General features: G+C 42.7%; 1 protein-coding gene across 3 annotated transcripts; it reads left to right on the forward strand.

Moving 5' to 3' along the window:
* The first annotated feature begins 58 nt into the window (after nucleotides 1-58).
* TP53BP1 (tumor protein p53 binding protein 1) lies at nucleotides 59-26,958 on the forward strand. Of its 3 annotated transcripts, XM_058033821.1 has the most exons (27): nucleotides 59-310; nucleotides 395-446; nucleotides 516-603; nucleotides 849-919; nucleotides 1,562-1,720; nucleotides 2,165-2,246; nucleotides 3,503-3,648; nucleotides 4,469-4,598; nucleotides 4,929-5,020; nucleotides 6,052-6,224; nucleotides 7,176-8,355; nucleotides 12,229-12,348; nucleotides 12,975-13,211; nucleotides 14,199-14,256; nucleotides 15,456-15,548; nucleotides 16,649-17,150; nucleotides 17,833-17,985; nucleotides 19,955-20,244; nucleotides 20,552-20,728; nucleotides 20,993-21,414; nucleotides 21,546-21,737; nucleotides 22,220-22,423; nucleotides 22,928-23,140; nucleotides 23,716-23,810; nucleotides 24,752-24,951; nucleotides 25,763-25,908; nucleotides 26,620-26,958. In XM_058033821.1, the coding sequence occupies exons 1-27, from the start codon at nucleotides 59-61 to the stop codon at nucleotides 26,805-26,807; spliced, it is 5,715 nt and encodes a 1,904-aa protein (XP_057889804.1). In that variant the 3' UTR covers nucleotides 26,808-26,958. The 3 variants fall into 3 exon arrangements, with proteins under 3 accessions (XP_057889804.1, XP_057889803.1, XP_057889805.1); XM_058033820.1 differs by having other exon boundaries at nucleotides 395-603; XM_058033822.1 differs by lacking the exon at nucleotides 12,229-12,348 and having other exon boundaries at nucleotides 395-603.
* Nucleotides 26,959-26,998: the final 40 nt, after the last annotated feature.

Below are 26,998 nucleotides of genomic sequence, written 5' to 3' on the forward strand. Positions count from 1 at the left end.
CGTCTCCCCGGTAACGGCGGGGCGGACGGGTCGCGCGCACCAATCGGCGCGCGGCAAGATGGCGGCGGCGGGAAGTGCGGCTGGGTTGGGCGGCGTAGGGCCTGGCCCGGCTCCGCAGCCTGCGCCGTCCTGCATGGAGCGCGGCGGGAGCAGCCAGCTGGACCCGGGATTCTCGCAGCAGGGCACGCCCCTCCTCATCGTGGAGGACTCGCAGCCCCAGGGCGCGGAGGCGGAGGCGGACGCGGAGAGGGCTAGGCTCGGCGCGCTGGCCCGCCGGCTGCCGGCCTGGCGGAGCCCGAGCCCCGTGCTGGTGAGCGCCTGGCGTGGTGGCAGCACTCCTCGGCCTCGCCCGGCCCGGCCCGGCTCTGACGCGGCCCCCGCCTCTCTCTTGCAGGACATCGTCCGCGGTCCTGCTGGCAGCCGGGCGCTGCGGGAGCGACTCGCAGGTAAGGGCGGGGCGCGGGATCACGGTGGGTCCGGGTACCGCGGTCGCGCTGACGGCGCTGTGCTTGCAGAGCCCATGGAGGGCCCGGCCCGCCCGAGCGCCTCTGGACCGCGGCGCTGCGCAGCGGAGGAGTCTCCAGCGCCGGACCGGGAGAGCAGGTACGTGGGGCGCGCCAGATGGCGGCTCTCGGCCGCCGTCTCTCTGGCCTGCTGCAGTCTCTCTCGTGGAGGACAGGCCGAGAAGGCGGGCTCGCTGCTGTAGCGGCCGTGCTCGGCCCCGGCCAGGACGTGCGGTGCGGAGGGCTTGGAGCGCCTGGACGGTGCCAAGTGATCCCTCGGAACGAGCCGCCGGGAGGCGGCCTGCAGGAGCCCCTGCGCGACGTTAGCGAGTCTCTCTGTTGCAGCGCCCTTGGAGAGGCCAGGGAACGAAGCGAAGGTGATGTTGAGGACTGTGCTTCTTCGCCGTGTGTAGAAGGTAACTAACCCATTTCAGGTCGGTTTTTTGGGTTTTCGGAATTGGATCAACCGTCTGTGCAGTTTTTCAGTTGAGCTGACTCACTTGTTTCACCAGGGGTAATTGTGCCGGTAGTAATAGGTCAGAAATTGGCATCCTTTTCTGAAAGTGTATTTGAATGCTTTGGTGTTTGGAAAAAAAACCCAAAAAACGAAAAGAAGGTTGATTTATTATTGTTAGAATGGATCTTCAAGATTGAAGGTGGTTTAGAAGAAGCAGGGATGCATTGTGATCATTCGGAAATGGAGCCTTATTATGAACTGGCATAATGGTCGTTATCATCAGAGGATTTTCAGACACAGGCTGTGTGTTATCAAGATTATTTTCTGTTCATGGAATGAAAGTCTACTGCAGCTCCTAATGGCATTACATAAGCCCTTGCTGATTAATACAGATTTTTGAGTTAATGGCCACTGTCCCTGTTGTGATACCATATTTTAATTAGTACAGCTGAGATCAGATCAGTTAGTTTATTCAGAGTTTCAGCAATAGCCTAAATACTTTGCATGTTAGAGGGTATATCTTTTGCCCTTGTAGAAGTGATGGATGGCCCTTGATTTTTTCTTTTTGGTATCTATGTTTGTAATGGATGTCTGATGTTAGATACAGGCATGTCACAGCTCCAATTCGGAGTTCTAGAGCTGTCGCAGAGCCAGGACTTTGAGAGTGACTTGGTGCCCAGTGAGGGAGATGCTAGGCATCAGATCCACTCTGGACCCACTGTCGTTTCTTCCAGACTTGTTAAGAATGAGTCTAAATATGGTAAGTGAAAACGATCATAGATGTCTTCTTGCTGCTATGTAGATTCTATCTACTTTCTTTCAATGTTATAGTTTTTTGACAGGAAATACGGTACTAGTAGTTTCCAAAAATGAGTTCACAGCTCACTGGTAGTTGCAAAGAATTTTGCCCCCTCTTTCCTTTGGACTAATTAATTTGCTTTCTTGTACCTGTCCAAGTGCTATCAATGATTCTTTCACTTCTCTTTCCTAATTGATTTCCAAAATATTTAGACAATCAGATACTGAATTCCCTCCCTGGTAAAAACCTCATCCTGCTTTGGTTTTTTTCCTTCTTTTTATCATAGATCGTTCAAAATTAATTTTGTTAAATATAAGGCTTGCCTTGGTATTTGTGTAAATTACAGACCTACATTTTCTTATTTGTATATTAATCCAGGTATTTTTCTTTTGTCTCTCTTTCTAGAATTTTGTGCAGACAACTTAGAAACTGACTCCAGCACAGAAGCACATACTGCTTTGGAGAGCCCGGCAGAGAAGTCTGAAAGGTAAAGCAGTCTGTCTTTTCTGTAGGTTGTTTGCTGTAGGCACACAGTTTGTGGTAATTGGGAGTGCAGTGGGGCTGCAGCCCAGCCTCGTCCCCTGTGGGTGCAGCTGTGAGCAGCAGGTGGGCAGCCCTGGCAGCAATGAGCCATGGAGTGCCCAGGTGTGCTGAGCAGCCACTCAGGGAACAGAGGGCACACAGGTGCCATGCATGAACATTGGGAGTATAAAAGGTTAAAGAATATAAATATATTCTTTATAAATATATTCTTATATAAAGAATAAGAAGGGCAAATGCTTGAAGCCTTCTGAAGTGGTGTGGTGTTACTTTGTATGGGTAGAAGCTTCCTGAAATTGTATGAGGATATGCTGTGTAGCGTGGCTGTCTCAACTGCAACATATGCTGTGGCAGTTTGTGGGCATTCTGGAAGGTGATTTGTTCAGTTTTTTAACTAGATTTTTAGCTATGGAAGAGGGTTCAAGGCAAAAGAGAAAGGTAAAGGGAAAGATGACATACTGCTGAGGCCTTCTTGTAGCAGTGCTGACTAAGGAGTGCTCTTAGTATTCCCTGGTGAGAAAAGATGTGATGTCAAACTCCTAAACACAAAGATATTGATAGGTTTGTTTTTAAGGGCAAGTACATGGCGTAATAAAATATGCCAGTAATTTTCCTGAAATGGTATGACTGGAATATACTAGAAGCAATAATTCATTTTGAGTCACAGAAGTTATCGTGAAATAACTTAATTGCTGTAGCATGGGCTTTTGCTGCACAGGAGAAATATGGAGGCTAAGTGGTGGGTATTTCAGGATGCTTTTGCATATTTGCTATTGTAAGCTTTGTTTTAACTGTTTTTAAGTGTGAAACTTCAATTTGTTGAATAGTATTGATTCTCTCTGGCATAAAATTTATATAATATTTAGTTCATCATGTATTATTGTATTTTGCTACAAAATTATGTTCAAGAGGTGAAGTGAAATTCCTAGACTGCATTGACTAGAAGTCAGTAGAACATCTGCATTCCATTTAAGCATTGCTTAGATTGGTGGAAAATGTGAAAAACTATTCTGGAAGTATAACTTATCAAGGATGAAGATGTTATTTTGTCAGGAGAAGCTGGTTTTCTTTCTTCTTTCCTATTTTCCCCTGTGTTATACATGAGTGAACACCTTCTATCTGTTACTGATAGATTTTCTTTACAATGCTGTGGTCTTCATATTTTGAATTTCTCAGGTCAGAGACTGTGTCTTGCATTTTCAGAACTCTGCTGGAAGCAGAAGAGCATACCAGAAAGGAAACGCCTGTCAGTGGTGCCAGTAAAACTGAGGAATCCCTTGGTTCTGGTCATGAGGAGTCAGACATCTTGTCAACACAGGAAGAGATGTTTCCTGAGAATCATGCAACAGGTAACAACAGACAAGCAGAACCAAAATGTCCATCCCAGAGCTAGTTATAAACATCATACCTACTTGATCTTCACAGACATTTAGTGTTTTAGGGTGTAGAGCGCTGTGAGTATTTTTCGTGTAACTACTGCTAAAATTGAGAACACTATGGAAATAAAAGGCCACAGCCTCATTCACTATAGTATGGAACAATATCTAAACGTCACTTCCTGTTAGAATGGCTACTGGCTTGTTAAATACATTAAATTTCCTTTATTTCTGCGCCCCTTGAAGAGCAAAACCAAAACCCAACTTTTACCATCTTCTGAAACTAATGGTGCTCTGCCTTTGTAATGACACCCCAGTGTGGATAAGTAGTGTAGGCAGTATAGGCAAACTTCTGCTCAGTGGTGTCTGTTCTGGCTTGATCTTGTGAATGAACCTTCTGTATCCAGAAGGTTCAATAATATTCTTCTCCTCATGCCAAGTCAGTGGTCAGTGCAAGGTGTCTTTCTTACAAGAACCTTGCCTGTATTTGTATTTTAGTGCTGGATCAGGTGTGCTGGTATTGGAGCCATTGGGGATTTTTTTTTTTAATTCCCAGGTAGGAACACTTGTACAGTCTAAAATCTATTCAGATTTTTCTTTTTCATCTGAACTATTTTGTGCTCACATTTCACATACTGAACTGTCATGTGCAGTTCTTCACCAGCTCTGAAAATCAGCTTGTTGTTGCCTATCTGAAAAGGAGCTGTGCAATAGCATGAGTTTAATTCCTCAGAATTTTCTGATCACTGTGGTTTTTGGCTGTATTTCTGTCTTTGTTTTCTTTTGTTCAAAGTAACTTCAGGGAGTGGCTCTCTGATAACCAGGGTGGAAGAGGGAAGTTCTCTGGCGTGCACCCCTGCCCGCAGTCTGCAAGTCCTGCAGCTCTCTGGGCAGGCAGTCCTTGTACAGGAGGGTGATTCCACGTAAGTGAAAAATCCCCAAGCTCTTTCAAGAATTTTGTTGCAGTAGTGCATTCCCCCTACTCTCTTCATTATTCAAGGACTTGTGCTTGATTTTAAGCAATCAGTGTTTACTTTTTGCACTATGAGAGGAGCATGGCCTTATTTTGCAATGAAATGAACTAATGGTGGCCATCTGATCCCTGACTGTCACTAGTCTCTTACTGGTGAACACCTGACACTTGCCTTTCATGAGAAGAATTGTATTGTGGCATGCTGGAGCTTGATAGGAGAACTTAATGCATTTTTTAGTAAGGTGTGGTTTTCATTTCCTTGTTTCCTTTTGGTCTGCAGTGTCTCTTCAGGCCTGGTTATTACTCCTCCTGTTTCCTTTGGACCCAGTGCCCTTGTCCCCAGCAGTCCTACTGAACAGGGGAAAGCAGAAGGTAATGCTTTTCTGTCTGTGGTCGTGTTTTAGTGCACTGATTTTATCAGAGCTTGCAGCCTTTTCAAAATCTATTAAAATTATGTTTAAAGAATAAAGTAGAACTGAGAACAGTGAAGGAGTAGATGGAGATCTATATTTTTGACTCTGTTGTTTAGGATTCTCTATCTGCTATTGATATTTCCTGCATAGCTATCATAATTAAATGAGTACTGTTGACTAGTGACCCTTCATTTGAAAGATCGGAAATTCTTTGTATAGCATACAGATTTCTTCTGGCAATTATCTTCTTTAGGAACAAGCCATTCTTGCTACAGGCAGAAACCTATATTAAGTCTATACTGTTAGGGCAATAGGAAGGACAGATAAGAATTGCATCATAATAGGTTATTTTACCTTAATAGACAACTTCCACAATATTTGTAAAACCTTTCATGTGCTACAAGTATATGTCCTAAATTCTGTTGCCTAAAGAGAAATTATTCTGTATGATACATTGGTTGTTAAATATTTGCTCTAAGCACACATTTACCATCAAGGATAAGATATCCATCCCTGCAGGTTTTGAGTATGATACAAAATCAAAAATTCCTTTCTGAGAGATTCCTGTCACAGAATGTGAAATACTGTTTATAACAGGTATTTTCTTAGCTGGGGTCTGAATGTAGTTGAATTTTAATAAAGATAGCAAAAGGAAAAGAAATACCTCAGAAAAATGCTTTTTTTATAAGTTGCAGACACTTTTTTTTTAATTGTAGAAGTTCTAGACCTGTAGCAAAATAGTAATATGAATTTGTAACAAAACGCTTGCTTCCCCCTTTGAAAGTAAGAATACAGATATTTTTGTTGATTTTTTTTTCCCTTTACGAAAAGAATGCTGCTGCAGACAAGATTTTACAAAGTTGAATACACCACTGAAGACAAATCTTTTAATAAGATGTTAAAAGCTTCGACATAACACAAGAATTTAGTGCTAATGTCTTTTCTGCTCATTTAAACCAGATGAACAGATGGATATATCTATCCCTGCAGATGGAAGAGAGCTGATGCAAAAGCAGAAAGGAGATATGCTGGTGGAGATGGCCTTCCCTTGTATCCCTCCAAGACCTCTTGCTCAGCCACAGGCTTCAACTCCAGTGTCCCAGAGTGCTCCAACCTTCTTTCCTGGATCTTTAGCTATGCCATCACAACCAGAGTTCTCTCATGTAAGGGTCCATGTATATAGCTTTTCTGATGTTTTTATATGGCTGAGGCAGAAGTTGTGTTTCAGTCAACCTCTATTCTTTTATGTTGAGCTTCCCTACTAAGCTGTTCCCACCAGTTGCAATTATTTATTAGTTATACTGTGTGGCAGTTTTTCCTGCAGAGAAAATGCAGAACAGCTTAAGAGGGCATAGTGAGTTACAAAACATAGAAGCTGTTGACTTTGACTGTGCTGCCTTCTTATGCTGAACTGGCCATCCTGCATCTCAAACTGCATCATAAATTAGTTTTTTATTGGGCAAGACCTTAGCATAATTTTTGTGGAGAAAGGGAAGCTGTTCCATAATAAAGTATTTTTATTCTACAAGGCTAGAATTTATTTACTGCATTTTGCAAGTTTCTTGTTCTTGCTGTTGTTTCCTTTGTGTATTTTGATTCTGGAAATTATAATTATTCAAAAGGATTTAACAGACAGTTTGTGGGTTTATACCTAAATATTATGAATTGAATGTCGTGAACTTGCTAGAAGCTTCACTAGTTGAAGCAGTGAGTGCTTCTCCTCAGCTGAAAACAGCATTCGTGTTAATATAATATAGATACATAGAGGCTCTTTCTGAAACCCTTGGTGGATCAAGTAAAAATAACTACTAATTTGCCATATTGGCCCTGTATTTTGTGATTTGGTAGTGAAAGATACCAAGGATTGTGTCTGACTTTGCCAAAGATCACTAAATAGTAATTCATGGTGATAATTTTTCTCAGATCAATTATGGCTCCCATAAATGTGTGGAGAAAAAAAGTTTTGGATATTTTTTGTTTTTATTGATTGTTTTTTAATTAGTAGTTTTGTGCTAAACTTGCTCTGATCCATAATCTAGTGTAATTTTTTAGGAATAATAAACAGTCCTACTTGGGATGCCCTAATACTCCATGTCCCACTTTTCTCATTTTAGGATATCTTTGTTCCGACTCAGAGTCCAGAGAATAAGCTTGGAGAAGAAAAAACTGCTGGTTTAACCCCTTTATGCTTACCAGGAGATCTCTCTGGATCTACAGATGCTTTGTCAAAGATGTCTACAGATGACTCTGTGTTACAGCCTCCTGATTCTTGTAAACTGATGCTTTCTGCAAGTGCATGTAGCCAGCCCACAAATACAGACGTCAGTTCAGGCTCTCTGAACACGGGCCAAGGCTGTGAGACCACACAGGTAGAGAGGATTTCTGAATGCAAGGCCTCAGACTCAAGACTCTGTTCTGTGGACAATGATAAAATAAAACTAAAAGTGAATGCAGGTGATCAAGCATCCTCTGAAAACTGTGAAAAAGCAAAAAAGGAGGATGTAGAGACTGCAGGAATGCCTGTAGGACAGTTTGTTAATGCAGGTGTTGGAGAAGAGGGGCCATTAGCCTCTACAGTTCATCGGGAGATTGAGTGTATTTCTGGAAGTCAGGCTGCTGCAGGCAAGTCTGGTCTGCTTGAGATTTTGTCCTATGCTCAAGAGGCTTCCAAACCTGAGGCAGTTCCTGAGACTCAGTGTGAAGAACAAGAAGAGAAACTGCAAATAAAAGAGAAGCAAATAAAGGAAGATAGGTCTCTTGTTAATATAACACTTTCTCATAGGTTTATTCTTGAAAGGGAAGGACAGTGTCATGAAGATAAAGAAGTGAATGATTCTTGTAAAAATAGCAAAAATGTAGCCGAGGAATTAGAAGAGGTTGGACCAGAATGCCAGGGAAAAGCAGCTTTGAAAGGTTGCACTTTTGATGCTGGAGAGGCAAAGAGTATGGATAAAATGACTACTAACAAGGCAAAGCTCAATGAAGTTTTAGCTAAGCCTTCTGTAGGGGAGTTACTGGAGCAACAAGATTTGCTTCCAAAGTTGAAGAGTGATGTCCAGTCAGAAGTGGCATTGTGTGCCAAAAACCATCCCGATTGTTCAGAAGTGGGACAGGTAGTGATAATAAGCAATCAGCCATCACTTCCAGAGAGAGGGTTTGAAACACACGTGGTTCAGCATGAGAATCCCCTACCGAAGAATACGGAGGATACTGTTACGACAAGGAATCTGGAGCAAGAGGAGCAAATGCAGCCACAGGAGAAGGCAACTTCTAAGTCCCCCAGTCCTTCCAGTGGTAAGTGAATTTAGGTTAGTAGTTCACAGGTGTATATTTTGAGTAATGTCAAGGACAGCTGTATACAATCCTCAGTGTTTTCAGGGAGCACTGCTATTGGATGCAAGTTGAGCAGCACTATACCTTACTGTGTTATATGCCGAACATGACTTTGCTGGTTTCCCCTGTAGTGTAATTTTCATTCCTGACTCTCACTGCTTTAAGGTAGAAATGCAGGGTGGGTTGAAGAACTGAAAATGCTGTGACCTTGGCAATGTTCAGGGATTTTTCTGACTTCTCCCCCACTCAAGAAGCAACAACAGCAGGGTCCTTGAAAGGAATAGAGTATGTGGTAGTCAGTATTTTCCCTTTTGTAGGTCTCCTTTTCTTTTTCCTTCATTTTCAGTGGAGAATTTTCTTTGTGGGGTTGTACAGAACAACTTTGAGCTAGAAGCTAGTAAAGCAATTTTTTTCTTGAGACTTTTTTTAAAGTGGAATGGCTTTTCACTCTCATGTAAGCTCTGGCTCAGCAGGTATTGTCGTGACCCATTAAAACAATTTAACATGCTGTGTGTCACTATACAAGATGTGGGATATTACACTTGTTTTGTTTGTGCCTCTTAGCTGGCTTCATCTTTAAACACAGGTTTTTTAAGACAATTTGGCATAGTCAGGAGAACAGTTCTGGTCTTCAAACTTAAAAGAGTATAGGGTTTATTAAATACAACAATAACTTTGGCAGTACACTGCTAAAATGATGATAAAGAGAAATAGCTGCAGTTACATAACAAGGTTAAAATGTCAGGTTCCACTTCAGTATTGTCTTTCACAATTTTCACAGTCCAAAACTTCCTTTTTAAGAGAGAATAAACAGAATTGTGTTTGACTTTGGATAATATTTCGTCTCTCATACTGTACTGAAAATGTTTTGGTTTTTTTTCTTAGACAAATCTAAATGCAATTTAAGCACATCACAGTTGGCTGTGTTTGCTTTTAAAAGGGAACTATAAGCAAATTTTTAAAGAAAATGAATTCCAAAATTAATACTTGTTTGTGTTTTATGCATTTGTATTATGCTGAAGGGCTGATTGGTGTTAGGAGAGAGTTCAGGTTTTTGGCCTACTCTACTTAATTGCCTTCAGACTCATGAAGCATGGTGGAAAAAGTATGTAGAGTGGTATTTGCTCTCCTGACATCACTCAGTCCTTAAGGTATGAAGAGCTGTAGAGCATCCCTCTACTCTTAAAGCAGCTTTGTTATTGTAATAATTATTTTCATAATAAATATTTTAGGAGTCTAATCCCTTATCAACAAACTATGAAGCATAGATCAGTAAGCACAAACTTTAGGTGGGGGCTTGCTAGGGGTGCACTCTGTACCTCCATCCAGGTCACTGATGAACAAGAGGCTGGACCCTGCAGTGACCCCTGGGGACACCGCTAGCTGCAGGCCTCCCAGCTAGATTCCGTGCCACTGATCACAGCCCTCTGAGCTCTGCTGTTCAGCCAGTTCTCTATTGACTTTGCTATCTGTTCATTCAAACCACACTTCCTGGCATTACCTATATGGATGTTTCAGGAGACAATTTAAAAAAGTCTTCCTGAAGGCAGTGTAGACACACCGTGCACTGTTCTCTTCTCATCTCCCCAGCTAGTCATTCCCTCACTGGAGGCAATCTTGTTGGTCAAGTGTGATTGCCCCTTGGTCAATCCGTGCTGACTACTCCTGATAACCTTCTCCTCCATGTGCTTAATGGGGACAACCAGGATGATTTGTTCCATCTTTCCATGGACGGAGGTGCAGCAGTGCCTGGTTCACTGAGTCCTCCTTCTTGCCCTTTTTGAAGACTGGAGTGACACTGGCTTTCTGTCCTGAGGTGTCTCCTATACTCCATGACCTTTCAGAGATGAGGGAGCGTGGCTTAGCTCCTATAGCACTCATGGGCACATCCTGTCAGGGCCCATATGGGTGGTTGTGGGTGTCAGATTTGTCTAAATGATCTCTAACTTGATCATCCTTGGCTGAGGGGAAGCCTTCCTTTCTCTATACTTTCTCTCTTGCCTCCAGGATCTGGGTTTCTGTGCCTCTGGGCTTATTAGTAAAGACTGAAGCAAAGCAGGTATTCAGTAACTCTGTCTTCTCTGTATTCTTCATCACCATGGCATCCACCTCACTGAGCTGCAAACCTGTGGTGGTGTTCGCAGGGGTCCCAGGATGAGGGAAGAGATGAGTATGTTGACTCCATGTTTCAGAAGGCTGATTTATTTATGATATATATTATATTAAAAGAAAATTATATACTAAAACTATACTAAAATAATAGAAGAAAGGATTTCATCAGAAAGCTAGCAAAGGAATAGAAAAGAATGATAATAAAATCTTGTGACTGCTCACAGCCTCGATACAGGTGGCTGTCATTGGTCATCAAGCAAAAACAATTTCCCATGCTGGGTAAACAATTGTCCAAATCACATTCCAAAGCAGCAAAACATGGAGGAGCTGAAGCTTCCCAGTTTCTCAGGAGAAAAGATCCTAGCGAAAGGATTTTTTCATAAAATATGTCTGTGATACAAACCCACATTTTCCTTAGGTTTCTTTTTGCTACTGATGTTCTTGGAGAAACCCTTCTTGTTTTTGACATCCCTTGCCATGTTCAATTCCAAATGGATCTGAATCTGTTACAGGTTGATGGTCATAAGAATGTAAGAAAAGTTTAACTGTTTTGATTAACTCTTTTCATTGATAGAACAGTTGAGACTTCAATGTGAATGAAAACATTTAAAATTTTAGTTGAGGCATTCACATTTTTTTCAGTTCTTCTGAAAGCTTGCTTGTATTCCCTTTCATGGTATCCCTTGGTATAATAATTAGAATATGCTGTTGGTCATCACCTGTACTGGTGATCAGTTCATAAATTCTAGTGATCATTTGTTACTAGCCTGCCAAATGTGGATTTATAGGTTAGAAGGGCTTGTGGTAGCTAAATCAATATTCAGTTGAGTTGCTTCAGTTCTTAGATAAAAGACTTTTTAAATGGAGACATGCTCTAGGACATAATATGGCAAGCATTCATAAACTGTTCATGAGGAGGGGTGGTTTGCCTTACGGTGTGTGAGTACCATTGTGCTAGAAGGTACCTACCCACTGCAAAAATACAGTGAAGTTCTTGGATTGGTCTTCAGGATGTTGCAGTTGCTCAACCATGTCTTTAAAGCTTGTGATAATCAGATAGGCGATGGTTTTCAGAGTTTTCAAACAGATGATACATAATTGTTTGCTGATGGGGCATTTTTCTATGAGAGGATTATGCAAGCTACTTCTCTATAACATTGAAAGTTTGCAAGAAAATGCATGGAATGAGGCAAAAGAGCATTTTCCTAGGTTTTTGATTTATTTATTTGTTAAATCCTGCAACATCTGCACATAGTAAATCCACCAAGGCATGGTTTCCCTGATGCGATAGGCCACCTCAGCCATCATTCTGAGTAAGTTTTAGGTTATCAGTTCAGGCACATGTAGCTTTTCCAGTTCATTTTTGTCCTAATCTTCATTTCTATTTTTGACCTCATTTTCATCTTCTTTGGAAAATGCTGAGCACCTCTGAGGCAAAGCTGCATTCTGTAGAAGTCCTCTTCATGTTAGGATATTTAATCTCCCTTTTATCTAGCACCTGTGAGCAACTGCATTCAGTTGACCACAGTCTAGATTTTCACTGGGAGAGATTTTTCACATAAAATGTGAGGATTATCAGTTAGAGCAGCTGTTCAGGGGGGTTTTGTACAGCACCAGTGTTATGCTTTTTCCTATTTCCACAGCACAGTGAATATGTGCTTTTGATACTTGAACTAAAGTAGATCCTCTAAATTACTAATTCTGGTGCTGTGTGTCTTTTAGGAACCCCGTTTCATTTTACTTTGCCGAAGGAGGGTGATGTCATTCAGTCCTTAACTAGCATAACACCACCTCTTACTGGCCATCTCAAAATGGGACCCAGGAGACACAGCACACCAATTGGTGAGTTCGACCCAAATGGCTGTGTTCTGCAGTGAAAGCCTGGAAGCTTTTGATTCTTGGTGCAGTATGCATTAGGATAACTCAAACCTGCCTTGGCAAAAAATTGCTACATTCCCCTTCAATGGGGGAGCGTTTATCCCTTCCCTACAGTTTCCTTGTCATGTTTTCTCAGTCTCTAGTGAAGGTGTTTGCTCCCTGAGTACAGAGTGGTATGGAGCATGTCTTCCTTGCACTCACTGTGGTCCTGAATACAACTCCATTAAAGAATGTCAGAGAGCCTTCTGAGTACCAAAAGAGCTTAGACCAAAAGAAGATTGCTTCCAGTATTCATCATCTTTTATCAGAACTTTCTCTGCTAGTTTTACAAAACAGCACTCTGCACGTGCTAGATCAAAAGAAGTCTGTTGTGCTTGGATCATAGTAAATTATTCTGTCATAAACTAAGGACAATACCTCTGCTACAGAATTTTCATGCTTCAGATCTCTAGAAAGGAATTTCCACTACTGCAGCATTACTAATAATGTGTGCAGTGCAGTGTCTTCAAGCCAAAACTAGGACCTCAACCCCAGCAATGTGAATGACAGTAGCTACTTCTTGTTTCTTGTTTTTGTTTTTCTGTTTTCAGTGGATGATACTTGCCCAGACAGCACTATAGCAACCAGTGATGTTACAGCAGAGGGCACAATGCGGACCAACGATGTCACCATGGAAAGTGCAGTGGTATCAGCAGATGTGTCAGAAGTATATGAGAAAGGAGAGTCTGGTGTGGTTCCTGAGTTGGATGCAAAACTTTCTCTGCGAATGAACCTTGTGACCCCTGTGAATGATGGGAGCGAGGAGTCCTTGCCGTTCAGCTTGGAAAGTAAGAGGATGAAACCTGAAGTGTGTGAGTCCAACTGGATCTCAGCCCTAACTCAGAACCTCTCTGTGGCATTCCCCAAGGCAGTCTCTGAGTCCCTGTAATTTTTCTCATTTTTCTTTTTGGGCAGTGTCACTTAAATTTGTTTCTCTGTTTCTGCAATGCTCTAAGCAAGGATGAAGTGAGAGGAGAGGCTTCTGTTGTGAGGAAAGGTATTTCCAGCAGACTACAAATTGTGATGTATAGTGGCAATGGTATACAGGATAGGAAGCGAAGTTTGATTGTGTTGGGTGGGGAAAAAAAAATATAAGAAAATCATAGAATGGTTTGGATTGGAAGGGACCTTAAAGATCACATAGTCCCAACACCCCCTGCCATGGGCAGGGACACCTTCCACTAGACTAGGTTGCTCCAAGCCCCTTCCAGCCTGGCCTCGGACACTTCCAGAGTTGGGGCAGCCACAGCTTCTCCAGGCAACATGTGAAAGTGCATCACCACCCTCACAGGGAATAATTTCTTCCTAACATCTAATCTAAATCTCTTGTCTCTTAATTTAAAACTGTTTTCCCTTTTTTTTTTTTTTTTTTTTTTTTTTTTTTTTTTTTTTTTAATAAGCCCCCTTTTAAGTACTGAAAGGCCACAATGAGGTGTGTCTGGAGCCTTTTCTTCTGGCTGAACAAGCCTACCTTTCTCAGCCTGTCTCTGTGGGAGACATTCTCCAGTTCATCTCATCATATTTGTTGCTTCCTCTGGACCTGTCCATAATCTGGAAAAAAAAGTTTGACAGGATTTTAACCAGAACAGTGGCATTCAGTCTAATAGTCTAAAACTTGTAGAAATTTAGGTCTGTTCTGAGAAGTTGGATGGAGAAGCCTGGGCATCCTTTGTCCAGTGTTACTCAGCCTCTCTTCACTGAGTGTATGGAGCTAGGAAAGGTTGAGAGAGGCCTTTTAGATGATGCCAAAATCATCCTTCCCTTCCTTGTTTCAGAGCCTGCAGCCAGTGACAGGAAAGATGGATCCTCTGCTGCTGCTGAGGCTGCTGCTAGGTAACTGGGCTTCTTGCTGGGCAGAGTTAATACAAAGGTCTGGGTAGATCCTTTCTCCACATATTATCAACTGTAGGGGAAAAAAATTAGGAGACACAGAAGCAAGGAACGTTCTAGCAGTAGATGTGATACTAAGTCTATAGCTCTTGCAGCAGGTTTTAATTACATAAGCAAAGTGGGAACCTCACTTGTTTGTTCATTATGGGCTCTGTGGTTCCTACCAATGTCAGCATTTTGCCTCCATTAGATTGTAGTCAAAGCCAGAAGTTCATGTCTTGTGCAGTCCACAATGCAAGTCTGCCTTATCCATCTCCTAAATTTCAAATATATGGGTTTCTGCTGTCTTTCATGGTGCAATTTTCTGCCAAGAATCTGAGAAGTTCTGAAGGAGAATTGTCTTTTTAGTATAAAGCTGATAGAAACTCATAATCAGTTCATGGATATACAGAAATCACAGGTTAACATTTTGACCAAAACATTGAGTTATTCCCTTGGTCTTTTGATTTGTATGTATCAATCTTACCTCAAATTTAAGGTCTAGCATTGCTTGATTTAGCTTGCAGGAAGTAATGTTTGTAAATACTAACAGGAATCTCAGTAGGAAGGAAGATGGTGACCTGTAGTAATCAGAGTGAAGAGTAGTGGTTTGAAGTAATGAGAAAACATAGGAATAAACTCAGTACTTTTGTTACAGGATTGCTTGTTAGATGGTAATCATGCCTCAATGCTGAGGATGGGTGATAATAATTTCTCTCTGGTTGAGCATGGATTACCTTTATAGGTATGGGATGAATATGAACTCTCAGGGTCTGCTTTATGACTGTAATTCCCAATATTCTTACGGTGCCATGAAATCCCTGAGAAGTAAGCCATAAAGGGTCTAACTGGTGGGTACCAGAGGCACTAGATGCTGAAACTCTTGATGGTGCTGCAGTTTTCCACACAATGGTTTCTGGAACTGTTCCATTGCTCTTGGCTGTTAGGGTGTCTTCAGAAATGACAGTAATGCTTGTGCAATTGCAGCTTCATTCTTGGTCTTTGAGATGGATCCTATCAGTCATTCTGTGGCTGTGTAGGTCAACAAGCTCAATTCTCTGTTCTCACGAGGAGCTAGAGAATTCTTGTTTTGCTGTATGAGGGTTTTTCTCACTTCCTGATGCATTTTTGTTTGTTTGTTTGTCTTAAATCTGCACTGCTAGCTCCCAGAAAGCATCATCTGTGTTTAGTCGTGTCTGTGAAGTTCGTCGAGAGGATGAGGCCAGAGGTCATGGTCTTTCCACTTCTCCGTTTAGGTAACTCCTCACAGTCTTTGCCTGCCAGTCCTGGTTGGATTTATATTCAGGTGTGCATTTTCTACATCAAAGAAATTGTGCTAAGCCATTTTCTTTGGGTGACTTAGAAGGTTGGGGACAACGGGGTAAGTATACTAAATCTGTATGTTTGTGTCTCACGTGGTTATCAGGCTTACCTTTTGATTGAGTGGCCATGTGATTCCAGAAGGCTAATATACTTCAGTGAAGTCTTGGGTTTGAGAAAATTGACACCATATTTAAGGCTGTTTAAATACCTTTTCTGTCTCCTCTAAGATCTTCTGACCAGTTTTGATGGTTTGTTGTTGCTGTTACTATTGTCCCCCTTCCAAAGGACTGTACAGCTGCGTATGTTACAGTGAGGAGGGTGCCACCTGGAGAACTAGAAGTAGAAATCTGCTTCTTCAGTGTTTTCCATTCTGTCTTTCGATGGGACAGTGAGGTCTATGTAGAAAGAGTAACCTGAGTTTCAACAGCTACATTAAAGACCATAACGAATAGGGAGTTCCAGCGCTGGGCAGGGCACAGCCAGAAGGGAGAACAGTCGCTCCTCAGAATCCTCAAGTACCCAAGGGAAGCCAAATACGTACTTCTAGTTTGGATCAGTATAGTGTCCTATGTAGTACCTGGCAGAGGCAGTACTTCTGGCAGAGCAGACAAATTGTAATGAAAACATTAGACAGCGTTTGTGTTTATGCTGCTGGGTCTTCTTGCTACCTGTGATTATCAGTTTCAAGCCAGTTAAGCACTGGAGGAGCCTGAAGTAACTTCAAGATGACATGCTTCTGGGAAGTTGCATAGTTGGTGCCTAATGTGTGGAGTGTAGCAAGAAAATCTGTATTTCAAAAAGCACTTAGTTCTGTACAGTGTCAGCCATATGTTTTACCACCCTATGTATCACTTGAGAAGTGTTGAAAGATTTTTTTATTATTTGAACTCTCTGAGTTTTGTGCAATTGTAAGAAGCAATTGAGTGACTGCCAAGGTGGGGGTTTTTTAATACTGTTTTTACTTGAGTGGCAGCATATTGGTTGTCTTGTTTTGTAAATCAGTAGTTTTGATCTGTGTGTAACTGGTTTGCAGGGGGGATCGGTTAATTTTTCCTGGCACACAAGAAGATGCTGAATTACATACCACTCCTAGTGACTGGCAGTACCAGCAACAGAAGGCAGATGGCAGTGGTGGACAGAGCCTAATTCCTCAGAGGATGCAGCAGGACTGCCATCAGCAATCTTCTGGTGCAGAGGATGGAGAGTCTATGGAGACTGATGTTGCAAGCACTCAGGCAGAAGATAGGAGAAGAATGCTGAGAAAACTAAGTAAGGCTGTTCAAATTGATCAAAGTCAAGAGAGGTGGGAAAACATCAAGGATAAAGGGATCCAAACTACAGCAGACTGTCTTTTTACCCCAACAACTGTTACAACAGCAACACAAACATCAGAAGAAATCTGTAGACAGGTGGAAACGGGAACCAGTATGTCTGGGCAAAAACCTGGGCAACAAGATGTGAACATTCAAACCGACGAGAGCGGGGAAAAGCTTGTCAACACCTCTGGAGATGACACCGACTCTTTGCGCAGTCAGGTGGGATGAGAGCTGCCTGTATTTAACTGCTTTAGGACAGTAAAGTATCCTTTCAGCTAGTAGATTCATTAACAGTTGGTTCTCTATTGAAAAAAAGGCCAAGGGCCACTTTAAAATGTTAGTCACAAGCTGTCCTGAATCAAATGTTAAGGTAGCAGTACTCACTGGACAGCATGAATTTGGGAAGTAAATGTCTCCATATGTATTTTCTGGAAAAATGTGACAAATTTTGATTGGTTGGTTGATTATTTTTGTTTGGGATTGGGTTTTTTATTAACAGAAAGACTAGAAAGATGATTTTTTACTAAACATGATTTAAGACTAATGTGTCCTATGGGAAATAGGAGATAAACAGGGCCATAAAAAGACAGTGCAAGATTGATGTGATACATGTGGGAGTCTACTGAATCAAAGAGTATCAGAAGCCATGCTAAACAAGTTTGCTGTTTCCTCCTTGGACTGTTGTGATTTCCCTTCCTCTACTTGTCAGCAGAATGCATTTAGTTCTCCTTTGTTTAGGGTCTCCTGTGTTGCATTAATTTGTAACAAGATGCTTAAAGGTTCCCTACTCCTGTACTTTAGCATGGTATGAGGAAACTGTACTGCAGAGGTACCCCTACTCAGAAATAGTTTGCTTTTTATTGTGGTCTGTTTTGATTTTACTGTACCGTCTTTATTACAGGGAGAAGAGGAATTCAACCTTCTTCACCCACCCAAAGGCCAAGTTCAGCGTCGCCACGTGCGAACCATTCGAGAAGTGCGCACTGTTGTTACACGTGTTATAACAGATGTCTACTACATCAATGGTGCAGAGGTGGAACGAAAGGTAGTTGAGGTAAGTTCCTGTTTTCGTGGCTAAATGGGATGAGATACTTGCTGAAAAGTAGTAGTAGTTAAAGTGAGAGCATGTTTTGACTGCAGGAAACAAGTTGAATGAACAAATCTGTGTGCTGTGATGCCAAGGCTTTCTTCATGAGCAGACTTGCAGGCCATTTAGTGAACGGCAAAAGCTGTGGTTTTGATGCTGGTATACTTCATGCCATGTGTTCTCAAGACATGTTCAAGTCCCAAAGAACTCAACAAAAGACTTATTGTAACATAAAAATGGAGAATTAAGCGTCCTGAAATATGCTTACATTGTTGGTGTAATCACAGTCATATAACCATTTCTGCTTTACCTACCAACACTTGATATCATTGTTCTGTAGATGCATGTTTTTATATCCATAAAGCTTTAGTAACTCCAGATGACAAGCTGTCTGAAACTGATCTTGGAGTATAAGCAACCCAAAGCTCCTAGTGTCTCATGTATTTGTTGCAGTCTCACACTCTAGAGGGATGGGAATTATTCAGAGCCAGACCAATTGGATACAAAGCTGAGCTCTGCCCTGTTGCTAAGGAAACTTTCCTGTCCAGGCATCCAGGAGCCACTCTGGCAGTCACAACTGTCACCACCTGAGCTGGGACTGAGGCCCCTTCACAGTGGACAGAGCTGATGGGTGCCCTGCTCAAGTCCTTATGTGCCCCACACTCGCACAGTTAGATCAGGTTTCCTCACCCTGGACTGGACCCCAGGTTTGCCATGGCAGAGTCTCAGACATCTGGATCCTTAAAATAATTTAATCTTGTTGCAATAACTAAATAACAATAACACCTTGAGCTGGTGCCTCCAAGGAGAGACCTCAAACAAAGGGCACCCTGGGCTTTTTTACCCTTACAGTCTAAGCTGGAAAAATGCAGGAAGGTCTGGGGGTTTTCTGTTCCTGCTGTGCCTCCAAGTGTCCAGGTCCCATGACCTTTTGCCTGGGGCTCTCACCTCCCAGAGCTCAACATGCAGCTTGCACTTGCAGCCCTGTGCTACCTGCACTGAAAGCATTCCTCAACACTGCTGACTGAGGTCTTAATGAGACTTCTTGATACAGAGCAGCTGCAGACCTGTAGTGAGAGATGCACTGTCTACCATGGATTGGCCCAGACTGAAGTTTATGTGGCTGTCATCAGCTTCATGAATGTGATATCAGCTTGTCTGCACTTTGGACTGGTGATTGTAAAGCGTCTAGCACTTGTATTGTTGGAGAGGATGAAACAAGAAAGCCTTTTAAATATGACTGTCTGACAAAAGATTTTGAGAATATAGAAACTATAAGCGAGATTGAAATGAAAGCAACCTTTGAGATACCTTAGTTGCTGAAAAACAATGATGTAACCAGCTGAATGTTATCCCCCCTAGAGGAAACAATTCCCTCTGCAAGCAAGCCCTGCAGCTTGGCAGACGGGGCCCAAAGAATAAGATTTAGGGTTTAAAACATAAACGTAGTATAGTAATGTAGTGATTCTTATAGGTTGTGTAGAAATGTTATAAGATATGCATGCTGTAGTAGATTGGTTAATGAGAATCTGCATATTCAACACTGAAGATGATTTATTGTATTGTAACGGGAGCTTCGCTCTCTTTTCGCGCTTTCTTATCTCTCTTCTCCCTTATCTCTTTGCTCGCTCTCGCGCTCTTCTTTGCGCCCTTTTCTTTCTTTGTCTCTTTGTCTTCCCTCTGCACTTCTTCACCCCCTCCTTTCTACATGCTCTCCGCTCTTAAACCTTTGCCGTTGACTCTCTTACACTTTAAGCCCCTTTTCTCTCGGGCCTGCTCCGAGCTGCGGCTGGCAGCTCACGCCCTTTGCAATAAACTACAAGTTATATGACTTGGCTTCAAAGAGATCTCATGTCCGTCTGTCCCTACTGTGCGTGACCCCCGTCACTCCTACATGTATCATCTTAGACAATGCTCTTTTTTTGCTTATTTTAAGGAAACTGAGGAGCCTGTAGTGGAGAGCCAGGAATGTGAGACCGACATGTCCCCTTCAAGAACTGCAGGGGGCTCGTCGCTGACCTCAGGGGACCTTGGTGATGTCAGCTCTTTCTCGTCTAAGGCCTCAAGTCTCCACCGTACATCCAGTGGAGGAAGCAGTGGTCACTCTGCCACACACAGCAGCAGCATCTCAGGGCGAGGAACTGGAGCTGTAAAAGGGAAAGTGTGTGGGACAGAAACCGGAGAATTTGCTTTACCCATTGGCAGAGGCATCTTAGGAAAATTGAGGTAAGTGCAGAATCTTAGGAAAAGAGGAAGAGATGTTTTGCAGAAACAGGCATCTGGCTTGTGAGTGTGAAGCAGGGTAGACCTAAATCAAAGGTTTTCTGAAAAAGATCTGGCTTTATGAACAGAATTAAGGAGGTAGTATTTGCTTTTGCATCTGTTCTTCCTGAAGGAGTAGCTTCTTTTCTTGTGAGCCATTATTTTGCAGCAAAGAGGCAAAATTCTGGATGTGTTGTGATGATCAAGAAAATGGGAGGACCCTAGTGGGCTGGCTTCTCTCCTCAAAACAGTTAACTCATAAATTCTCTAGCCCTAGGAAAGGAGCTGGTCAGCCTGCATCGCCACTCAGAGTTAGCCAAACAGGAGCACTGCCTTGTGAGGAAGAGGAGGACTGTATGCCTGGCACTCATCAGGCTGGCAGAGCACCTGTGACACCTCGAGGACGAGGAAGAAGAGGACGCCCACCATCTCGAACAACAGGAACAAGGTACCCTGGAAAAAGGAGACTGTAACTTTAATTTATTGCAAGAAACAGAATAGGGAACTTCTGTCTTAATGTCCTAGAGGAAAAGGAGTACTGAATATTTCAGAGGTTTCTGGTCATACCATATAGCAACTGCAAGCACCTCCTCCAGGTATTGTATACTTAGTAATTGTTTTTTCAGATCTTTCTGGGAATGCTTTTTGTCTTTTTTTTTTTGTCTTTTTTTTTTTTCTCCCCTCTCTTATATGGGGCTGCTTTTTTTTACAGAGATTTAGCTGGACTGCCAGGTATGGAGGATCTCTCAACTACAGCATCACCTGAGGAGAAATCATGTACTCGTTCAGTTCGCCTGCCAGATGGAGGAGAGAAATCTGGCACTTCTGGCTTCTGTGCCTTACGCCGTAGTGACTCTCCAGAAATCCCGTTTCAAGTGGTGACTGTTCCTTTGGACTGTGCAGACTCATCCACTGGGAGCAGCTTTGTGGGCCTCAAGGTTGTAGCAAAGTGGTCCTCAAATGGGTACTTTTATTCGGGGACGATTACCCAAGATGTTGGAGCAGGAAAGTACAAGCTGCTCTTTGATGACGGATATGACTGTGATGTGCTAGGAAAAGATATTTTGCTCTGTGATCCTATCCCACTGGAGACAGAGGTGACTGCACTCTCTGAGGACGAGTACTTCAGTGCAGGTAAGAGCAGTGCTTGCGTTTCATACTTGGTTTTTTGAGTTGCTGAATGTGGTGGGGAATGGGTGCTTGTTCCAGGAGGATGAGAAGCCTGGGTATGGTTGGCTAACAGCTGTTAGTTGCTGTCTTGTCAGGTGTGGTGAAGGGACACCGGAAGGAGTCTGGAGAGCTATACTACTGCATTGAAAAGGAAGGCCAGAGGAAGTGGTATAAACGAATGGCTGTTATCCTGTCTCAGGAACAAGGAAATAAGCTGCGGGAGCAGTTTGGGCTAGGTCCTTATGAACCTGTCACCCCTGTGACCAAAGCAGCTGACATCAGTCTTGGTAAGGAGAGGTGCTGTTGAGCTGCTGACTGCTATTTTGTGTCTTGTGCCTTTGAGGTAACTCTAGTGCCTGATCTGAATTGCCAATATTTAAATGTTTTTGGATATTCAGTGATGCTTTTTGTACTTTATAGTGAGATTTTTGAGATCCTTTTATTGTTTGCCCTCAGAGACATAGTGGTATTGACTTGCTTGTGGAAAGTGGTCTGCTTCAAGCACAGTGATGCTTGCCGTACTTCAAATAAACTTGGTGGATGGCTGCTTTGATAATAAAGTCCCAGCAGTACTGAGAGGAAAGCAGACAAGCAGGATACAGGACTTGAGAAGATAGATGTATTTTTTTCTTGCTTTCCTCTGTCAGAGGGTGGTGGCATGTATCTTCAAGGTACTATTGAGTTCTGCCACTTCTGTACAGATAGGTAGGGTGAAAGCTTGTGGAGTTTGGTGACAGCCCATCACTAATTCCTGCATACTATATTGCAGATAATCTGGTGGAGGGGAAGAGGAAGCGACGTAGTAACCTTGGTTCTCCCAGCACTTCCAGCAGCAGCACAACTCCCACTCGTAAAGGGCAGGAGAGTCCACGTGTCCCACCAGTCTCACTGTCTGGGAAAAGGAAACTTCTTGCTTCTGAAGATGAACGATCCCCAGCTAAACGTGGCCGCAAGTCAGCAATGATAAACCCTGGTGAGAACTTGAATTCATCTAGTTTTTTCAGCACTACTTTTTCTGTAATTATCTTTCCGCTTTCCATAACTAAAAAGTAGATCAGATTGCTTTTTTTTTTCCCTGCATAGTTTGAGGCTGCTTCTCCCTGGATGCATTCAGCAGCCAGAGATACTGTCAGCGTAGTCTGAGTATTTACTTGCCGTCTTTTGAGTTCTGCCTTTTGACTTTAATGTTGTGGTTGGTCTCTCTCTTATTTCTTTAGTCAGTCCTGAAAGCTGTTAAAGGGACCCCTCACAGCAGTCAGTGTTGTTTCAGGATGCTGTTAAGACTTGCAAACTTGTCCCATTAGTCCTTCGTATTTTGATTTGAAGATCCAGAAGGATAAAAGATCCCTACCTAGCTAAGTGTAATTGTAGCCCAATCCTGCCTCTCTGTGTCTCCTGCAGTAAAATATCTGAGTTGAACGGGTTCCTCAGGTAAGACATATCTTTGAAGACTCATGGTGCTTCTGTCTCTCTGCAGGGGCTCTGAGAGGTGGAGAGCTTTTAAGCACCTCTGAAGGTGTAGATGCTGCAAATCCCCCAGTACTGGACAGTGACCATGGACCCTTGCCCCACAATAAGACCCTCTTTTTGGGCTATGCCTTTCTTCTCACCATGGCAACACCAAGTGATAAATTGGTCGACCACCAGAAGCCATCAGATGGTCCCACTGGGAGCAGTGAGGAGGAAGAAGGTGAGGCAAATCTTACCCACTGCATTTTCAAGTGAGATGCTGTGTCTTTAGGAAAAATGCTGGATACTGTCTGATCAGGCATTTGCTCTTTAATCCTTTGCAGAAAGGACCTAAGATTCAGTCTCTGACTTAGCCAACTTGTGGCCTAAGATGTGACAAACCTCGATGATGATCATAGGCTTGTTCAGCAAGCTAAGAAAGGTGTGAAGATTAGTGAGATCATCAGTGTCAGAATAGTATAATGTAAGAAGGAAGGTTTTGAGAGCTAAAGGATAGTGCTGGCAAGCAGAGAACATGAAAGCATGTATGGATTGCTCCAGTTAGCCGTTGCTAGTGTCATGTTTCATGCAGTCAGAGAAGTGACAAGGTGCTCACCTGGCTACTGGTGTGTTGTTGCCCTTTCTGCTGCCCCCCCCCCCCCCCTTTTTTTTTCCCTTACCCTTTTAATGATTTTCTCTAGAAATTCTTGGGAGTATAGCTGAGATCCCTTACTGGAATAGATGAAGGCTTTGTAGACTAAGATGTAGGAATATAAGCAGATAGATTATAATCAAAAATTGAACTTTCTGCTGTAGATTTTTTAGAGATGACTCCGTATGATAAACATTACATAGCACAACAGCTGCGAGCAGGAGCTGGCTATATCCTGGAAGACTTCAATGAAACCCAGGTAAGGGTTCACTTACTAATCTAGAACAGTCACAGAATAGTTGAGATTAGAAGGAATTTCTATAGCTTATCTTGTCCAACTGCTCTGCTGAAAGTGGGTTCAAATAGAGCAGATTGCTTAGGTCCTTGTCCAGTTGTGTTTTGAGTATTGTCAAGGATGGAAACAACAAAGCCTTTCTGGGCAACTTGATCCAAATAGGGAGAAAAAAAAAGGATTTCTTGTATTTCAGTTTGTAACTGTTGCTTCTTGTCCTTTGAGTGGATAACACTGAGGCGAGTGTGGCTGCATCTTTTGTATAGCCTCATATCAGTCATAAATATGCATTAAAAAGACCACCCAAGCCTTCCCTTTTTGATCTTTAACAAGCTCAGCTCTCAGCTTCTTCTGGTATGTCAGGTGCTCCAGTGCCCAGGCCTCTTAGTGGTCCTTCGCTGGACCTGCTCCAGCATGTCTGGTGTTTTTGGTATACTGCAGAACCTGGGAGTGGATGAAGTACTCCAGATCTGGAGTGGTCTCACCATAGGTGAGCTCTTCACTTACCAGATCTACTTGGACAACTGCTGTAATTTAGTGTGGCTTTTACATTTTTTTTAATAAACAGGGTAAATTGTTTTTGGAACATCTTACTTGAGGAAGCAGTCTTGTCTAGTGACTTACTGAGTCTCAGACTAAAAGGTCTCTGTGTGAACTAGAAAAGAGCTATGATACAAAAACTACTAGGCAGTTTTTGCCTAGAGCAACTGCAGAGCTTGGAATAGGATATGATTAAACAGATTCTGAAATTGATACTAGCTTTATCTAATTCACCTTTCACATAATATGGCTGTGAAAATCAAGGTTTCAGTTGTTTTCTTCTTTAACCTGTTTAGCATCAGGACAATTTGGGGAGATTTTTTGCAAGCATTGCCTCCTGTTTACATGCCTTCTTTTCTCCCCTGAAGTGTAATGCAGCATACCAGTGTCTTTTAATTGCGGACCAGCATTGTCGAACTCAGAAATACTTGCTGTGCCTTGCCAGAGGGATCCCTTGCGTGTCTCATATCTGGGTACATGATAGCTGTCATGCTAATCAGCTTCAAAATTATCGGAATTACCTTTTGCCAGCTGGATATAGCCTCCAGGAGCAAAAATTGCTAGAATGGTGAGTGCCAATAACCATGATCTGAGTCTACAGACTCTTGGAGAGACCTGTTCCACTTGGGAGGCTCTTAAATAGCTACAGATATTGAAGCTGACCTGAGTACTGACTCCCTATACTTTCCCTTCCATATAGGAGCAGCATTTCCATCTCTTTCTTTGGACTTAAAATGACCTCTAATGCCAAGGTACATTTGAGTGCCATATACACAGAAAACAGTCTCTTTGGAAGTAAGGAAGGTGTCAGTCTTTCTCATGAGGAAGGCAGAATTCAGACAAGGCTTCCCACACCCTCGGCTAATTTCTCTAATTGCTCAGAAATGGATAAAGGAGAACAATACTATGTTAATTTCTTTTTCCCTTGATACATTTTGAAGCTAGCTTCTGCATTTTCTGTGGAGTCTAATCCAGTTAGCCTGTTCTGAGATGACAGAGGAAGTCAGACTCCTTAGGCAGGCTGAGGGACAGACACAGTAGATAACTGTAGACTTTTGGGCAGGAGACTCAGGTCTTCCTGCTCAGCCCCATCAAAGTGGAAGTAATTTGGATGTGCACAAAAAAGGCGGCTCAGGATTAGGAGGAGCTCAGTTTAACTTTGGATATAGGCTGCTGCGCACATACCCCACCAACACTGTCTAGCTCTGTGTTAGTCTCTATAAACAAAGGATAGTCAGTCCAAGTACTTCAGGAAGGGTGGTAAGAGAGTGGGTCATGGTGTGCAAGATACTAAAAAAACATACATGGGAGCAAATCAGGTGACGAGGCTACTGGCTACTGGATATTCTTACCAGTCTGCATTTCTCTTCACTCTGCAGGCACCCACGAGAAAACCCCTTCCATAACCTGAAGGTTCTCCTGGTGTCAGACCAGCAAGAGAACTTCCTGGATTTGTGGTCTGAAATTCTCATGACAGGGGGAGCAGCATCTGTTAAACAGCATTACTCACGTGCTCACAACAAAGGTACTCGCTGCCAGTTTCTCAGGGAATCCTATGCCACTGTGGTCTTTAGTATGGTTTAAAACCATGTGGGATGGTTTACAAGGTTGTCTGTAAGCAGAAAGGCAGGCAAAGGGTGAATGCTCACTACTCTAATATAATCTGTATATAGATTACATCTAGGACACCTGTCTTGCAGAGAAGCTGCAGCAATTCAGACAAAAGCCATCAGCTTCCAGCCTACGTTGAAAGGGGGAAATTGGTGTCTCAAATTGTGCTTCTCTTGTCCTCCTGAACTGGGCTGTCTCTCCCTCTCTGTATGTGATGTAGGCCCTAGCACTCACAGCCTGAGGTCAGGACTCAGGGTTGTGCCTATACTTCTGGCTACTGGTCTTCCCCTTATTTTTATCTGGACTAAAAGGAATATTTTCTTGTGAGGTGCAGGGCTGCTGTAGGTGTGTCTTAACTTTTACCAAGAGAATTCACTGCCTAGGAATGAAAAGACATAAGAGTGGTTCATAGTGGCAAAACACACTGAGCTGCCAGGTTGGATGGGGCTTGAAGGAACCTGGTCCAGTGGAAGGTGTCCCCATTCTTGGCAGAGGGTGGAATGACATGAGCTTTAAGGTCCCTCTCAAATCAAATAATTTAGCATTCTGTGTTTCTGTGATGTTCTGCTGCAGAGCAAAATCCTCTTTCTTCACCTGACAGATGCCTGTCTTTCCTCCTGTACAGATATTGCTTTGGGTGTTTATGATGTGGTGGTGACTGATTTTTCCTGCCCAGCTGGTGTCTTGAAGTGTGCAGAAGCTTTACGGCTGCCTGTTGTCTCACAAGAGTGGGTGATCCAGAGTCTTATTGCTGGGGAGAGAGTAGGCTACAAGCAGCATCCAAAATACAAACATGACTATGTCCCTCACTGAGTGAAACTCTGCCCCGCTGTCCAACTGTTGTGCAGACTGTGTTTTAAACAGGTTTTAAATGTTTGTGAATTGGGCAGTATGCATGGACTATTGTATATAGTTTTACCTGCTGGACTTTTATGATTAAATAAATGTTTGATCTCTTGTGGTATCTGCTGGTACTCCTCATTTATCTAAACTTACTCAGGCAA

The sequence above is a fragment of the Melospiza georgiana genome, chromosome 13, assembly GCF_028018845.1.
Source record: "Melospiza georgiana isolate bMelGeo1 chromosome 13, bMelGeo1.pri, whole genome shotgun sequence".
Lineage (NCBI taxonomy): Eukaryota > Metazoa > Chordata > Aves > Passeriformes > Passerellidae > Melospiza > Melospiza georgiana.